Source organism: Cricetulus griseus (genome assembly GCF_003668045.3).
Source record: "Cricetulus griseus strain 17A/GY chromosome 1 unlocalized genomic scaffold, alternate assembly CriGri-PICRH-1.0 chr1_1, whole genome shotgun sequence".
NCBI lineage: Eukaryota > Metazoa > Chordata > Mammalia > Rodentia > Cricetidae > Cricetulus > Cricetulus griseus.
In genome coordinates, this window is record NW_023276807.1 from 192,766,222 (window position 1) to 192,784,622 (window position 18,401).

At 41.3% G+C, this 18,401-nt stretch overlaps 1 protein-coding gene across 3 annotated transcripts; it reads right to left on the reverse strand.

Moving 5' to 3' along the window:
• Window positions 1-1,473: 1,473 nt before the first annotated feature.
• Asb14 (ankyrin repeat and SOCS box containing 14) lies at window positions 1,474-18,401 on the reverse strand. Of its 3 annotated transcripts, XM_035452366.1 has the most exons (10): window positions 18,265-18,396; window positions 14,410-14,465; window positions 13,879-14,013; window positions 13,627-13,785; window positions 11,379-11,630; window positions 8,684-8,694; window positions 5,136-5,287; window positions 4,292-4,835; window positions 2,276-2,429; window positions 1,474-1,686 (listed from the first exon to the last, which is right to left on the reverse strand). In XM_035452366.1, the coding sequence occupies exons 1-10, from the start codon at window positions 18,384-18,386 to the stop codon at window positions 1,508-1,510; spliced, it is 1,764 nt and encodes a 587-aa protein (XP_035308257.1). In that variant the 5' UTR covers window positions 18,387-18,396; the 3' UTR covers window positions 1,474-1,507. The 3 variants fall into 3 exon arrangements, with proteins under 3 accessions (XP_035308257.1, XP_035308258.1, XP_035308256.1); XM_035452367.1 differs by lacking the exon at window positions 8,684-8,694 and having other exon boundaries at window positions 5,136-5,307; window positions 11,385-11,630; window positions 13,879-14,012; window positions 14,412-14,465; window positions 18,265-18,401; XM_035452365.1 differs by lacking the exon at window positions 8,684-8,694 and having other exon boundaries at window positions 5,136-5,307; window positions 13,879-14,005; window positions 14,381-14,465.

An 18,401-nucleotide genomic window follows, 5' to 3' on the forward strand; every position in this document is an offset into this window, starting at 1 on the left:
GTTTTCTTTAGACAGTCTCCAAAGTATCCTTGAATTTACCATGTAGCCGTGGAGACCTTGAATTCTTGATCCTTGTGCCTCTATCTCCCAAGAGCTGGGATTAGAGGTATATACCACCATGCCTGGATTTCAAAGCTGCTTTAAAAATTTAAAATTTATTTTTGGAAATTTTACACATGTATATATTTTGATTATATTTACTCTCATCACCCCTTATTATTCCTCTTTCATTCCTGCCAAACCTCTTCTTCCCCTTAATAAGTTCCCCTCCAACTTTTCTTATTTATTTGACTCACTGAGTAATTTGGTCGCTTGCATAAGTGTGAAGACAGGCCAGTGCAAATGTAACAAGTAAATAACTTATTGGAGTATGAACAACTTTCCAGGGTTATATCACTGAAGAATGTGACTCTCCTTTCCCTCAGCAGCTCTTAATTACCAGTCATTCTTTGAGGAGTAGTGGGGCCTCTTGAGCCCTCCCAGATCCACAAAATTTTTTTGTTTGTTTTGTTCATTTAGAGAGAGAAGAGTGTGTAGATGCATGTGTGTATTATGGATGCATGTGGAGATCAGAGTACAACTTGTTGGAGTTGATCTTCTCCTACCACTGAGCTCTGGTGGTCAAATTCTGGTCATCAGGCTAATATGGCATGCGCTTTCCCTTCTGGCACCATGATGGAATGCTGGTGGGCCCAATCTTGTGCAAGTAAGCACAGTTTCTGTGAACTCATGAAATCACAATGACCATGTCATGCACAGTGTTTCATAGCAGCCCTCCTCATCCTCTCTCTGATTCAACAATTTTTCTGCTCCTTCTTCTGTCATATTCTCTGAGCCCCATAGGGGGATAGTATGAATGTTCTGTTTAAGGCTGAGAACTCAATAGTTATTTATTCTTAGCATTTCACCAGTTATGAGTCTTTACTTTAATTGACACCTACCAAAAAAATATCTCTGACCAAGGCTGAGATAACTTATTTATGAATATAACATACTTAAAAGGCAGGTTGAGAACATGTTCATTTAGCAAAATATCAGTTGGATCTTTCTTAGGGCTTATGACTTCTGCAGCCTGGGGCTTTAAAAACAACAATCCACCCCCAAAATCCAGGTTTATAGTACCAGGCATAAATTCCTTCTAACGGAGTGAGTCTCAGATCCAATTGGAGAGTAGTTGGTTAACTCATCAGAGTTGCATCAGGTGCACATTTTACTGTAACATGCCCAGCCGTTGTGTCCTGCAACCAAAGTGTGGGATGTCTTCAGCAGTAGCATCTCACCCTTGAGTCATGTGGACAGTCAAATGCAAGAACAATAACTGTATTGTCTGAGAGACTTCTGAAGCCTCTCTGAATAGCTCAGAGACAGGTATACCACACAGAAAGACTTTAAATGGTGTAGACTACACTGAAGTTTTAATTACAGAGTGAAGAAAAAAGCCATTTACAATGAGTAAATTGTTAAGAAAATGCTGCAGATTATACCTTTTTCCTCCAAAATAGGTCAATTACCAGGTTCCTGTAAAGCTTTCTTGTCCGTAAAGGTCATACTCCTCGTAAAGGACATAAGCTTTTAGACGCTTGGGCAATGGAAGAAATGACATGAAGACAGGGCAGCGCAGACGTAACCGTCCCATACACTTCCGGATCTTAAGGCGGCACAAGTGTTTTAGAGAACGAGGGTTTGCTGAAACAAGAAGAATTCTTTCTTGGTAACCTGAGGGCTTAGTTGCCAAATGTATTTGATAATCTGTGTTAATAAAATTTCTATTTGCCATTACTGTGTGTAGGGAAACAGCGGTAGTTTCAGACCCACATCAATGGTGAGTCTGGCTTGTGAGACCCCCAAATCCTTCAAGTACTTTAATATCAGCTCCCCCATCCTGTCTCTTGGAGCTCAAAGATCACCTCAGGAGAAAAGAGATGTAAGAAAATCTTAATTTGGCTCACGTGAGAGAATTCATTTGGAGAAGCATCATTTTATATGCTACAGGGTTAGAACTTTGCTTTCCCTCTTGCTATTGCCAATTTATAACTTATAATTATTGGTGTGTATTGTTCCTTATAGCCATAAGGGAAAAAGTGTTACCTACCTACAAAGTAAGTAATTAGATAGGAAATGATGATAAGCACACATTAAGTGTAGTTATGAATAGCACCATTTAAAAAGAATAGTATTTTTCTATTCTTTTTAGGTCAACCTTTTAATCAGAAGAATGTTCTAAAAATAAAAGATAAGTGTTTTGGTAAGAATTTTCTATAAGAAAGATACTCACTCAAGATAAAATGTATTTCTGACCAGAGCTTTTGTTTTTCAAGCACAGCTTTCAATTTTGAACAGATTTGAACTTGATCAACATAATCAAGCATCACACGAACAACTTTTCCAGAAAGATGCTGTAGCCATGACAAAGTTATGACTTCACAAAACTGAAAGGAAAAGAAGCAGACACCAAAGCACTGAGCATCTTAGTTTAGCAGAGTAATGAAAAGAGTACTAAACTGAGTCACAAGCTTAACTGATCTCACTGTAGCCTCAGAACCACACAAGGTAAGGAGGCTTGACAGGTAGTTACATATGTTTGTTGCTTGGTTGTCTGCAATAAAGATGGCCTTACAACTGACAGTTCTAGTTGTCAGATGTGAGTGGGAGTCTGAACAGCTACCCAGATACCCTTAAAGAAAAGCAAGACACAGGCAACCTTCTAGCTAGCTGGAATATGGGTGTGTGTTTCTCCTGTTAAATACAAAACTGTCTCGGGGGAAGATAACTTATAGTTCTTATAGGAGGAGAGAATGAGACACTTTGGTTATTTTTAGAAGAGAGAGAGACAGAGAGACAAAGAGAGTGAGTATTGAGATTGTAGGAAATGTTCTGAAGTTGGTTTTCTCCTTCCACTATGTGGGTTCCAGGGATCAAACTCAGGTCATCAGTCTTGGTGTTAAACACCTTAACTCGCTGAGCCATCTTGCTAGTCCTATTTTTTAGAGTCTTATTATGTTGCTCAGGCTAGCCTCAAGTAATGCCTCCTGAGTAGCTGGAACTATATGTGTGCCATTTTCCCCAGCTGTCATTTTATTACAGCTTTTTAATTTTTTGCATTTTCTGTTATTTACAATCTAAATCTGAACCTGATACCTGAACAATATGACAGTTGCTTGCTGTCTTTAAATAATTTATGTGCCCTTAGACAAGATGCCCAAATGAGAGTTGAAGTTATAATGTATGAGATGTTCAGGAAATAATACCAAATGGTATATGCCTAAATGCCAAATCAAGTGTATAAAGCAACTTGGACCCTTATTACCAAATAAAACATTATATTTCATCAAACTGTTTCAAAGTCTTCTATTCACTATCTTACTTGTTTTCAGTTTTTTTTTTTTTGGGGGGGAGTGTTTCAAGACAGGGTTTCTCTGTGTAATCTTGTCTGTCCTAAAACTCACTATGTAGACTAGACTGGCCTCAAACTCTTATAGATCCATTTGCCTCTGTCTCCCAAGTGCTGGAATTAAAGGTGTGTGCTACCACCACCCCGCCCTTGTTTTCACATTTTGATAATATAAATTCAGGTATGTATAGAACATCTACTATGTGCTAAGTGCAGACCTAAAGGCAAGGAAACAAAATGAATAAGAGCTGATGTTCATATATTTGTGTGTGGGGGGGTGCAAAATAATTAAAATGATAATTCTAGATAGGTGCTATAAAAGTCTCCACAATAAGAGAAGTGATTGAAGGAGGGAACTACTTGAGATAGATAGGGAAGGGCCTATGGGAAAGGACGCTTGAAACAAGACCTGAAAAGTGGAGGAAGCTATTTGAAAGCCCTGTAAAGTAGCAGAGGAGGTAAGGCAAAGCCAAGAGACTGGTGTGTGATTCTCATTTTATCAGAAAGATGGCAAAGGGAAATGGGCTGGTGAAATTTGAGAGCTAAAACGGATAACCAAAGAAACACAGTGATTATAGGTATGGGGAACTTAGAAACATTCTAGCTAAATAAATCATTCAAAGAAAAAGTAGCTAGAATACAAGATTGTATACATTTTTAAAAACCTTGCTCTTGTGTTGAACTTGTGATACATCCTCATAGTTTTGACTAAAGTCACTTTCTCCTCTGAATTATTTCTGTACTTCTTACATCTTCCCATGGTTGGGTTTAGTTATGTTATGATATATCATACTAGATTTGTCCAAGTGTGAGCTTTTCCAAGAGTATATCATGTCTATTGTTACAGTTTCAAGGCTACAGACCACTGTTTAGGGAATACTACCAGCACTGTGGGCTTACCATAGTGTCTTTAATGACTGTAGATGTCCAGCCTTCAAAAGTACATGGACGATGAATTCTGTCCCCATGAGGACAATCAAAACATCGCTCTGTGTCATACCCATAATTCAACAGCATCCTGAGCATGACTTCATCTTTCAATGAGTATTGCAGTGCTGATGGGAAATGCAAAGGGTTAACTCTACAGAAGTAATTGACATTGGCCCCATGCCTCAGTAGTAGACTTATGAGCTCATAGTTTCCCATCCTGAGAGCTATTTGTAGGCAGTTGACTGGGTCTTGATTGGGTAGAGCTCCAGCACTCAGAAGCAGCTTAACTGAAGAGAGGTCACCATTTGAAACTGCAAAATACAAGGCTGACTTCCTTTGATCATCATAATATTTACGGATTCTCTGATCTAGCATGAAATTCACATCAAATCCAGCCTGAATGAGAAGTTCCAGGCACTGGGGATGAGCCCCAGCTGCTGCGCAGTGAATTGGACTGATCCCACTCCTCTTGATGGCAGCAATATCCGTAACTGGAACCAACATCTTTAGAGCTCTGGGGGGGAAAAAACGCACTTTGGGTTGTTACAATGCAGAATTAGCCTGTCTATGATACTGTTATCCCTACAATGAATGTTATGTGTTAATCAGGTTGTATTTAGGAACCTTACCAAAAGTGCTAGTTTCTTCATCGAGAAACTCAAATGTCAAATTTAAAACAACTACTATTTAGGTTAAAACTCTGAACTAGCCAAATCACCTGAGACCCAGGACTTCCCATATTTCCCAGACTGTTCTTTAAGAAAGTTTAGTTATTACTATTTCCTGTTGCTTACAATTACAGAATTGGACTTACAATAAGTGGCCTTTGTCAGCTGCCACATGAATGGGCAGGTGGCCTGAACTTTTAGGAATGTTGGCATCAGCTCCATACTCCAGCAAGAGAGTCACAGAATCTGGATTTCCTCCTCTAACAGCTTCAAGTAAAATGGAGGAACAATCAGAGGCCTGACTGTGGACATCAGCCCCTAAAAAGAGGAAAAGTCTCATTAGGCAAAGTTTCTTTTCCACTGTATTGCTTAAGTAATTTTAATAGACCATTACCTCCACTAAAAAGCAGATCAGCAGTTAAGAGCAATTGTTGCTTTTACAGAGGACCAGGGTTTGATTCCCAGCACCCACAAAGTGGTTCACAACCATCTAAAACTCCAGTTCCAGAGGATTGATGTTCTCTTCTTATCTCTGTGGACCCCATACACGCATGTGGTGCACATATGTACATATTAACACTCATACACTTAAATATAAAAATAAAACATTTAAAAATAATCAGCACTTGTTACAGTAAAACACTAAAAATCAAAGACATAAAAATGTGCTGCCTTTTCCCAAGTGCAGTATAAATTAGTTGGGGAAGAAAACCACGGGATAAGCAGTTTCTAAATTACAGTTCGGTTGACTTTCAGAATAGTTTAATAGGTCGTTTAACACTTGGAACTCCAGTAGGAATACTTGGTAAAAGGTAGCCTTCTTTCTAGAATGGCTTATAAAACCCACCCTAATGCATAACACACTTGCATGTAGAGCAGCACAACAAGCAACTGTATTTCCATGTCATTTAATGATATTTTGATGAAAGGGACATTTGTTATTTTTCAAATTATTAGAGGCTTCATAGTAAAAGACCCTAATCCTTCTTAAAGTTGAGGATTTTATACCTACACAAACGTAACTGTACCCACACTTCATTGACTATATAGGTTAAGTGTCCTATAGATCTAGGGCAGGGACTGGAAGGGGAGCTGGAAGCTGAAGAAAATATAGACTGAGTCGATGCTAGATGTCTCAATGAAGCTGACACATTTTTTGGGCATATTTGGAGCTCAATAAAAGGATGTGCCTTTAGTTTAGAACAGACTCTTTCATCACAAGGACTGCATAAGAACCTCATTTCTAGAATGCAGTAAACTAATAACCAATTTTTAGTGTTCACTATGTCTTGGTTCCTTTATTTGTGTAAGAATTTCTAAACTTGGGGCTAGAGAGAGCTTAGCTGTTAAAAGTGCTTGCTGCTCTTCAGGAGAGCTGAATTCTGTTTCCAGCACCCTGGTTGGGTGGCTCACAACCACCTTTAACAATAGCTGTAGGGGTTCAATTCTCTCTTCTAGCCTTCTTGGACACCTACACACTAGTGGCATACACACAGAGACAGTCCATATGTAATTAAAAACAAAATCTTGGCCAGGAGTGATGGGACACACCTTTAATCTCAGCACTGGGAGACAGAGGCAGGTGGATCTGAGCTTGAGGCCAGCCTGGTCTGTAACGATAAGTCTTTCCGTTGAAGCCGCCCGGGCCCTGCCGCCACATGGGCACTTTCCGCCAAGCTGCCCACTGCCACTTTAAGGTCCCAAGTAATACACAGAGACTTATATTAGGTCCAAATGCTACTTGGCCAATGACTAGGATTTCTCATCTGCTAACTCAGTCTTAATTATCAACCATAATCTTAAGACTTATGGTGGACGCCGGTGGAATGCGTCCTGTCTTCCTGGTGGTCACGTAGCGACTCCAGAGCAGAGAGCAGGAGGGAGAGAAAGAGGAAGTGCCCTGCTTATATTCTGAATCTGCCTGCTATGTCACTTCTTGGCTGGATCTCTACTGCATTTCCCAGAATCCTTCTCGACTCCTAATCCCGCCTAACTTGCTTCTTCATTGGCCAACAGTACTTTATTCAACAACCAATAGGATAAACATACACAGAAGGACATTTCCCATCACTGGTCTATATGGTGAGCTCCAGGACAGCCAGGGCTGTCTCAAAAACCAAAGATAAAAATAGAATCCTAAAGAATTTCTAAACTTCACAATGAACCTCAGAAGTAGGTTTTAATATCCTCATTTAAAGTAAAAAGACTCAGGGTTTCTGAGTTTAAGTTCCTCCAAAACACAGCTAGTAGACAAGAGGATTAAGATTTGTGAGCACATCTCCAAATCCAAGCTTCTATGAGACCCTGTTGCTACTGCAGCCACACAGGGTGGTAAAACAAAGCAATTTAGTCAGATATGGCTTCAAATGCTGGCCAGCAAATGCTGGTTTATCTGACAGGTAAAAGATGGAAGTGCCCTTGAACGAATTGGTATAGGAGACCATTTCCTGAACATAGCACCAGTAGCACAGACACTGAGATTGACAATTAATAAATGGGGCCTCCTGAAACTGAGAAACTTCTGTAAGGCAAAGGACACAGTCAATAAGACAGAACAGCAGCTCACAGAATGGGAAAAGATATTCACCAACCCCACATCTGACAGAGGGCTGATCTCCAAAATATAGAAAGAACTCAAGAAACTAGTCTCCAAAACAACAAATAATCCAATTAAAAAGTGGGGTACAGAACTAGAGAATTCTCAATAGAGGAATAAAAAATGGCTGAAAGGCAGATAAGAAATTGCTCCACATCCTTAACAGGGGAATGCAAATCAAAACAACTCTGAGATGCCTTCTTACTCCTGTCAGAATGGCTAAAATCAAAAACAGTTTATGCTGGAGAGGCTGTGGAGAAAGGGGAATGGCGAGTCCTCAGGAAAATGGGAATGAGTCTACCACAAGATCCAGCAATCCCACTCCTAGGCATATACCCAAAAGAAGCACATTCCTACAACAAGGACATCTGTTCAATGATGTTCATAGCAGCATTATTTGTAATAGCCAGAACCTTGAAGCAACCTAGATGCCCCTCAACTGAAGAATGGATAGAGAAAATGTGTTACATTTACACAATGGAGTACTACTCAGCGGAAAAAAACAACAAACAATGGAATCTTGAAATTGGAAGGCAAATGGATGGAACTAGAAGAAATCATTCTGAGTGAGGTAACCCAGTCACAAAAAGACAAACATGGTATGTACTCACTCATATATGGATTTTACACATTGAGCAAAGGATTACCAAGCCACAATCCACACCACTAGAGAAGTAGGGCAACAAGGAGGACTCTAAGAGAGACATACATGGTCCCCCAGAGAAGGGGAAAGGGACAAGATCTCCTGAGCAAGTTGGGAGCATGGGGGGATGGGGGAGGGAGCTAGGAGAATGAGAAGGGGAGAAGAGGAGAAGTGGGGAGGACATAAAGGAGCAGGAAGGTTGTGTAGGGGGAAGAATGGAGGAGAGCAAAATAAGAGATACCATCAGAGAGGGAGCCAGTATTGGTTTAAAGAGAAATCAGGCACTAGGGAAATGTCCAGAGATCTACAAGGATGACACCAATTAACCATCTAAGCAACAGTGGAGAGGCTACCTTAAAAGCCCTCCCCTGATAACGAGATTGATGATTTAACTTATATACCATCCTAGAGCCTTCATCCAGCAGCTGGTGGAAGTAGAAGCAGATACCCACAACTAAACACTGAACTGAACTGGAATCCAGTTGCAGAGAAGGAGGAGTGATGAGCAAAGTGGCCAAGACCAGGCAGGTGAAACCCACAGAAACAGCTGACCTGAACAAGTGGGAGCTCTTGGCCCCCATACTGATCACTGGGAAACCAGCATGGGACTGATCCAGACCCCACGAATGTGGGTGTCAGTGAGGAGGCCTCAGAAATAATCTATGGAACCTCTTGTAGTAGATCAGTATGTATCCCTAGTGTAGGAATGGACTTTTGGAGCCCATTTCACATAGAGGGATACTCCCTCAGCCTAGACACATGGGGGAGGGCCTAGGTCCTATCCCAAGGGATATGACAGATTCTGAAGACCTCCCCCCATGGAAGACCTCACTCTCCCTGGGGAGCAGAAATGGTATGGGATAGGTAGGGTGTTAGTGGGGGGCAGGCAGGGGAGGAGGGGAGGGAGAGGGAACTGGGATTGACATGTAAAACAATCTTCTAATTTAAATTAAAAAATGGAGAAAAAAAAAGATCCCTCAATTCTACTCTTAGGCACATACCCAAAGGATGCACATTCATACCACAAGGACATCTGTTCAACATGTTCATAGCAGCATTATTTGTAATAGCCATAACCTGGAAGCAAACTAGATGCCCCTCAACTGAAGAATGGATACAAAAATGTGATACATTTACACAACCGAGTACTACTCAGCAGGATGGGGGGGTGGGGGGAAGGGGAGTGGGGGGAGGGTGGAAAAACAATGGAATCTTGAAATTCGCAGGCAAATGGATGGAACTAGAAGACCGAGTGAGGTAACCCAGACACAGAAAGACAAACATGGTATGTACTCATTCATAAGTAGATATTAGACATAGAGCAAAGGATTACTGGGCTATAATCCACAGAGAAGCTAGGAAACAAGAGGACTCTAAGAGAGGCATACATGGTCCGCCAGAGAAGGGGAAAGAGACAAGAGCTCCTGAGTAAATTGGGAGCACGGGGGAGGTAGGAGAACATGAGGGATCAGGAAGATTGAGTCAAGGGAATAATAGAGAAAGACAGCAAGAAAAGAGATACCTTAATAGAGGGAGCCATTATAGGTTTACAGAGAAATCTGGCACTCGGGAACTGTCCAGGGATCCACAAGGTTGACCCCAGCTAATAACCTAAGCAATAGTGGAGAGGCTACCTTAAATGCCTTTCCCCTATAATAAGATTGATGACTACCTTATATGCCATCCCAGAGCCTTCTCACCTAGTAGCTGATGGAAGCAGAAGCAGAAATCCACAGTTAAGTGCCAAGTCAAATTCCTGGAATTGAGGTGTAGAGAGGGAGGGGTGATGAACAAAGGGGTCAAGACCATGCTGGGGAAACCGACAGAAATGCTGACCTGAGGAAGTGGAAGCTCTCGGACCCCAGCCTGACAGCTGGGAAACCAGCACAGGACTGAACGTGGGTGTCAGTTGGGAAGCCTGGGCAGTCTATGGGGCCTCTCGAAGTGGAACCAGTATTTATCCCTAGCGCACAAATGGACTTTGGGAGCCCATTCCCTATGGAGGAATGCTCTCTCAGCCTAGATACATGGGGGAAGGCCTAGGCCCTGCCCCAAATGATGTGACAGACTTTGATGATCCCTCATGGGAGGCCTCCACCCTCCCTGAGGAGTGAATGGGGGTGGAATAGAGGGTTGGTGGGGGGCATGGGAGGATGGGAGGGATTGGTATGTAAAATAAGATTGTTTTTAATTTAAATAAAAATTTACAAAAAAGGATTTAAAGTTGTCTTTCCTGCATCTTTATATTTAAATCAGTGATCTAGACAAAGGCTTATTCTTAGGCTAGAAATGTAGTTTATTATTAGAGTTCTTTTGAAGAATGCAGAAGATTGGTTTAAACCCCAGTAACACAGAGGGGTAGAAGGAAAGAGATAGTTTTCCTCAAAGATGAAAGATCTGGTGTTTTGTTTTGTTATTGTAGTGAATAACTTTAGACATCTCTTAGATAATATGTCAGGCACCATGTTAAAATTTAATAGGCATTTGTTGAGGATCTGCTCCCTGTATAGAAAAGAAGTAAGTGTACAATATAGGGGACCTTGGCATCTAGAGTATTGTAGACTGGGACCGTATATTACTAAAAGCCAAAGATTCTAGATATAAGGAAAATAAAAAAGATACACTGTTGGGACTTCATACACTGCTTTATTGGAAACATTAATGATGGTCTCAACAATCTATAAGTTTTGTGAGCCAAGGGTTCCTTCTAGCTAAACCAGAATGGTCATCACTAGAGAGAGAAGGTGTAATGGAAGAAGTGTTGCAGCTGGTACCATCATTGGTCCTCTTTCCTCAAGTGCAGGATGCGGTGGATACCTGCCTCACATGTTTAAAGGACTGCCTGCGGCACACAGACAGCTAAATATATGTGGGTCAGAAAGTATTCAGCATGAATAGTCCTCTCTCCTCTTGAAGTTTGGTTATTACTGGAGCAGAGGCTAGGATGTAGAGCAAAGTAGTCAGGAGGAATTTGCTATTATCTTAACAACTTGATGACACGTTGCCTCATGAAAACCTTGGGGGATGGCGGAGGGAAGGGAGGGTGACAGATGAGAGACAGACAGACAGATTGGGCAGATACAAAGTAATATTAGTACCCCCAAACCAACCCTTGGCTCTCAGTACTCTTGTAACCAGTCATTGGGTAACCCTTGCCTTTCTGCAGTAAGAGTTCCATGATTTCAGTGTGTCCGCTTTGAGCCGCAAGGGCAAGAGGAGTAAATCCATAGGAGCTCCGGGCATCCGGGTGTGCCCCGGAAGTCAGCATCAACTTTACCATGTCCCGTCTGCCTAGCTTGGCAGCTTCATGGAGAGCTGTCCTCTCATTGGCACATCGCAGATTGACATCCGCTCCATGGCTGATCAGCAAGGTGGCCATGTCGTAGGAGTCTTTCAGAACAGCTGGGAAATTTGTGAGGTGGACATTATATTAAGAGGGGCTTAAGGTAAGTGGCATATTAGCTAGTTCCCCTTAGCTTCTTAAGGAACTCCTTCCCTCCCCCACAATCCAGCATTCGGTGTTTAGGAAGCATGTTTTAAAATAAGGCAGATATAAAGTAATGTTAGTAGTGTTTTATATCAATGGGATGTAGTTTTTGTTTTGTTTTGTTTTTTGTTTGTTTGATTTTTTTTTGGTAAGCTGTGAGCAGCTACTGTCTACTGGGTATTTACATGGTTGAGATAAAGCTTATTAACCTTATTTTCTCAAGAAAATGGGAGCTTCATGGAGAGGCTCCCAAGCTGCACCCTCCTTAGGATCCACAGGCAGTGAATGGTTACTGGAGGATAGTGAGACATTTCTTCAGTGATGGAACCACTAGGAACCACTAGTAAGTTGTCTATGCTCCTGTTAAAGTAGCCTCTCACCCATGTTTTTTTTTTTTTTTTAAGCATCCCTAATTAAATTCATTGGATCATCAAAAACAAGGACATGAAAGTGTGTGTTGGGGGGGGTATCTGAAAAGAGGAAGGAGATTAGAGGGACAAGAGGGTAATGGTGGAATGGACATGACAGAAATACATTATATATACATATGAAAATGTCATGATGATGCCATATCAGTATACAAAGCAACCCTGTATTTACCACCTAAAAATACACCACACAGCATAAAACTTTTCACTTTGCAGAAATGCTATAAAGAAACCCAGTATTATGTGTAAATAATGTATGGTATTTTTTTAAGGATGAAAGAAGAGGAGGGCCAGTTAAATGGTCTAGTGGGCAAAGGACTTGCTGCCATGCCTGACAACTTATGTTCCTGGGCCACACATGGAGGAAGAAGAGAACCAATTTCTGAAAGTTGCCGTATGACCTTCACACATGTGCCATGTCAGTGGACCCCCAACTACCCCCAGACAATGAGTAAATAAATGCAAACATTTTATGAAAAGGAAAAGAAAATGCAGAAATGCTAAGGCAAACCTAAATTTGACGTGGCTGTCCACTAAAATTGCTCCTTCACCTGTGAAATGGAGTGGTGGTGACAATTTTTATTTACACGTTAATTCTATTTTGGAATTGTTTATGAAAACCATGTTTAATAAAGTGAACTATATTTTTAATGAGAGTCTAAATACTTAGTACAGTCCTAAGATGTCTGCAGCTACTTAGAAGGAGAATACTAACAGCAACAGAAGCAACCTCAGCAATGGATGGAGGGCTAAAATGCAATTGAAATATCTATAGGAATGGCTCTGTTCACAGGCAGTGAAAGTGTATAGTACAGAATGCTCCCTGAGATTCTTTGTGATGAAAACAAATGATCATGTAGTTAGCAACAGCCAAAACAAAGAAGAGTGCTGGCCTAGATTACAGCTCCATACACACACAACATGAATAAATCAAAGGCAAAAATCCAGAGAGGAAACCAGCTTCCCACCATCATTGTGAAAGGCTCGGTGTGTGTGTGTTTTTTTTCACATGTGACTTACACACTATTATCACACAAGAGGTTTCGAGAGGGTGGGGCTGACCAGCAGTTCTCATATGTCCTGTGGTGTGGTGCTCTGTAGTTTATGCACTGCCTTCTCAGGAAGACTGGGGCTATGAAAGACACCTTTGAGCAGTGGTATTGACAAGAATTACATTTGGGCTGGGTTTAAAGAGGCAGTCATCAGAATTCTCTTTCCCAACAATCTTTATTCTTCCTCAGAAGATTTTTCTTTTTTAAGTTTTGTTTCTTGGGACATGGTTTCAAAATCCATGCTAGCTTTTAACTCACTACGTGACCCAGACTGGCTTCAAAGTCAAGAACAGTTGGTTAAAGTGAAAATTACCACACCCAGCTGAACACAAGCTAGAGAGCAGGGACCGAATGGACAGTACTGTAACTGTAGAAACCTGTGGCCACGGAGGTGACCTAGACCCTTCTTCAAAGACGAGTTGCTCATTTACCTGTAAGAAGAGGAGAATTGCCTTCAAGATTCTTAGCATTTGGGTTGCAGCCATTGAGAAGGAGAAAATGGACATTTTCTAGGAGGCTACTGCTGACAGCCAAAAAAAGTGGTGTTTCTCCATTGTGGGTGGTGTGTTCCCACTTACCGGGTTTGGAAGCTGAAATAAATTCATCAGACCACACAGGTTAAGATGCAGAAATAAACTTAACTTATTCTTCAGAAGCATCAAGAGGAGTGAAAAGGAGTTTACCTTTCAGGGTTATTTCTAAGATGTTCTTATTTAACTGCACTGCTGCCTTATGCAGAGGAAGCCAACCATCCCCGTTGGCTTCATCAAATGCAGAATGGCAGTTGGTTAAGTGTGCCAATGCATCTTCCTTACCTAGTAACAAGGAAAACAAAACAGATTCACATTTGGCACATACAGAAGCCCAAGCTGCTTCTGCCATCTACCACCAAAGCTGGTGTGAGAGAGGCTGAATCTGAGCACCATCTTCAGTGACAGGCGCGTTTAAATGTCACAGGATGAGCACTGAGGCTTTGCATCCGGCATTCCTCACACCTATGTCCAGGAACACCCCCAGCTCTGTCTACACAGGAATGCTGGTATTCTTTGATGAGTTATGCTGAAGTATTTTCTCCCAGAAAAGGCCACTTCAGACTCCGGGTCCTTCAAATGCAGTCTGTAGGAGACTGTTTCCAGGCTTTTGGTGCATGGAAGGAAATGCTGCCACCACTATACCTCACCACACATGGAAGGGAAAATAGGAAGAGTACTTAACTGTCTCTATTGCTTCAACTATCTTCTTATGATCAGCACTCAAAAAGAAATGGGATCTGCACAGAAAAAAATATGTAGTTATAAATCTAATGTTTTCGATGGAAACCCAAAGGAAAAGGCAAAAACAGTTGCAGTTTCTCAGGGATAAACTCCCACCTGAGGTACTCATTGAGACCTAGTAGAAACACTTGCCATGAAGGTGGGCGTGCAGCTTAGAATGCTTGCCTTGTATGCATAACATCTTAGGTTTGATCTCCAGTGCACATGTCCATGCATGCACACACTCACACATGTGTGCTCATACGTGAGTGCAAGGGTTGAGGGAGAGGGATGAATTCCATTTGTAAAATGTAGTATGTTCTTCAACACATTATAGGGAAACTGCCCCTTCAGGTCTGCTTTTCCTTATTAGATATAACTTCTTGGAGGCAAGGAACAGGTCAACTTGGGAATCTAGACTGCAGTTTATGCCTTCAATTTATGCTTAATTGACTCAAATCTGTCTGAGTCAATTGTATCACATGAAAAAAATTGATACTCTAGCAAAAATTATTGTTAAAAAATAAACTATTAGGGTGTGAATTCCCTATAGTCAGAATTCTTTCTCAGGAAACAGTAACAGTTTAAATTCTACTTTTATGAAGATATCTGAACATTAAAGCATTATATATGAATTTTTAAATTTTGAGACAAGATCTCATTATGTAGCCCAGAGCTGCCTTGTTCTGCTTCTGCAGGGACTGTGGGCAAGCACACTCAACTCAATATAGGAATCTTAGATTTTCTCTGATTACTCAAAAAGTCCAGGTTGGAGAGAATGAATTATCTTAGACACTCTGTCCTGTTTACAATGTGGCCAGTTGAGTCTCTTAAACATTTACAACTGTGCTTACAGGTTTAGTGCTGTGTTTGTTTATGTTCTGTGAGAAATGACCACACTGCTACTGACTTAAAACAGCACAAAGCCATGACTTCATGGTTCTTCGGTTCTGGACTCATGCAAATCTGGCTTCTTCTGAAGGCTCTAGGTAAGGTTCTGTTCCTTGTCTTTTCCAACTTGTAGAACCATCACATGGCTTTTGGTACATGGACTCGTTCCTTCTTCCTCCAGGTCCTTGATTGGATGCTGCCCTCCCTTCTGTGACACCTTTCCTCCTCCACCCTTCACCTGTAAGGGCCCTTGTGACTAATTACACTGGGCCTGCCCGGGTCACCTACTCTATGTGATTAGCATCTTTATTCCCTTTAGCTTTACTTCAGTTTTACATAAGGTTTGTGTACTCAGGGTTCTAGGAATTAGGGAGTAAGCACCTTTAGTTGGGCCACTACTCCATACAACACAAGAATAATCTTTTCCTTTTTGCGTGTGGTCCATGTGTGTACACATTCACACGTGTGCATGAGTATTCATGTGCAAGAAGACCAGAGGTCACCATCAGGTGTCTTCCTCCATTGCTTTTCCACCATGTCTTCTGAGATAGGGTCTCTCAGCTGGAGCTCATCAGTTCAGCCAGATTGACTGTAGTCTGGCTCACGAGCTCTAGGTACTGACACCTCGCTGCCTTCCCTGAGCACTGATGTTCTAGGCGTACACCACCATGTCTTGCATTTATGTGGGTGCAGGCAATATGGACTCAGGACCTCATGTTTGTGCAGCAAACACTATCCAGCTTCCATTCTAGATTTCTAACACCAGTGAATGCCTGGTCCAATCATAAAACTTCTCTGGGTATTGTACAAGTTTTGAAATTTAATAAATGAAATTTATGTGATGACTACAACTTCAATTTCCATGAAACATTTCCATATTTAGTCAAAATCTCTTACACTTCTAGACTAAAAGTATTAATTTGAAATCAAATGCTTGGTTATGCATTTAATACCACAACCATAAGATTGATATCACAAGACAACCTAGTAAGTCCGATTTCTTTGTAAAACTTTAAGCATTTAAATATTATTTTAATTATCATCCTAAAGTGAACAGCAATGTATAAGAATAGTGTTGTGGTGGGAAGCACAGACTGCAAGACTACCTTGCTCTTCATTAGTTGAGTGAACTTGAGTAAGTTACTTTTATGTGCCTCAGTTTCCTTATTTCTAAATATTATTTATAACAATAACAGGACCTCCCCATAAAGAAGTAATGAGAATTAAAATTTAAGTGAGTTAATAGTAAGGAATAGTTCATGCATATTGTGATCACACCATGAATTTGTTACAGTTAGATAATACTATTGGATTCTGGTGTTATAGTTCAGTGATTAAGAGCCTGTCCTGATCTTGCAGAGGACCAGAGTTTGGTTCCCAGTACCCATACTGGGCAGTTCACACCCACCTACAATTCCAGTTCTAGGGGATCTGACACCTGTGGTTTCCACAGGCACCTGCATTCAGATGCATAAATCCACACCACACACACATTCAAAATACAAAATAAATCTTTAAAAATCCTATAGGCTTTATTTAATCCTCATTTCCATATTTAATTGTAAGGTCATTTGAGGTTAAGAAACCATCCTGCTTTACCTGAGCAGGTGAATAGAGGTTGCCAGGCCAAGCAAACTGGGCTTATCAACCCAGAAAAGCAATGGTTTCAACCCCTGGGGCCAATGTTGCTGATCAGAGAGCATACAACTAGCTGTGTATGGCTGTAAACTGTACTTACCCAGGGTGAGGGTAATTCTTAGAGACCTAGTGCCAACAAAACTCTAATCCACTCACCCAGAAGACATCGTCTCTCCTAAGGTTGCACTCCCTCCCTGGATCTGAAGAGCTAAAAGACTGGATTCCTCACCTGCCTTGCCAAGTTAATTTCCTATGTGTCTTGGTACCTTCAACTCCCTAAGGACAACTGTGCTCTGTTCTTCTCTGGCCCTTCATAGCCTGCATATATTTGTTCCTTCTGCTTTCCAATGTGCATCTTCTCACCTGCATTTGTTACCCTCCTACTATTTTCTTACTTATTAAATTCTTAATTCTTTCCAAGTTTTACTGTGCATTTGGGTGTTATATTCTCTACACACTTCAATTACAGTTATTCATTGGGAATGTAACTCAGTGGTACAGTTCATGCTTTGCATCCACATGACCTTGGATTCAATTACAACCACTACTGAAAACAAAACAAAACAAAACAAAACAAAACAAAACAAAACAAAAGACAGCCGGGCATTGGTGGTGCACGCCTTTAATCCCAGCACTCGGGATTAAAGAGGCAGGCGGATCTCTGTGAGTTCGAGGCCAGCCTGGTCTCCAGAGCAAGTGCCAGGACAGGCTCCAAAGCTACACAGAGAAACCCTGTCTCGAAAAACCAAAAACCAAAAACCAAACAAACAAACAAACAAAAAACCAAAAAACCAAAAAAAAAAAAAAAACCCAAAAGACAACTGTGATGGTTTGAAAGAAAATGGCCCTCAAAGAGAGTGGCACTATTAGGAGGTGTGGCTTTGTTGCAGTAGTTGTGGTCTTGTTGGAGGAAGTGTGTCACTGTGGGGGCAGGCTTTTAGGTCTCTTTTCTCAAGCTTCACCAAGTATGACAGTCAGTTGACTTCCTGTTGCCTGCAAGATGTAGGACTCTCAGCTACTCCTCCAGCACCACATCTGCCTGCACGCCACCGTGTTCCCTACCATGGTGATAATGGACTGAACCTCTGAAAATGTAAGTGAGCCACCACAATTAAATTCTTTGCTTTATAAGAGTTGCTGTGGTCATGGTGTCTCTTCACAGCAATAAAACCCTTAAGGTAACTTCCTGTATTCTCTCTGACTGTCCCTTCTGTTTCTGTTAAGATCATGACTAGTCTCAACTGCTGGATACTTCTTAACACTCATTGCTGATGAGGAAGACATTACCTCTTGTCTTCTGATGTATGTTGAGTTATTCCTGGCTTGTAGATATCCAGCAAACTCTGTTGAATGATGAGTTGGGTGTCAAAGTCAGTGTCTGTGTCCTCATCACTGTTGGAGTTATCCATGTGAAGCTTGGATAG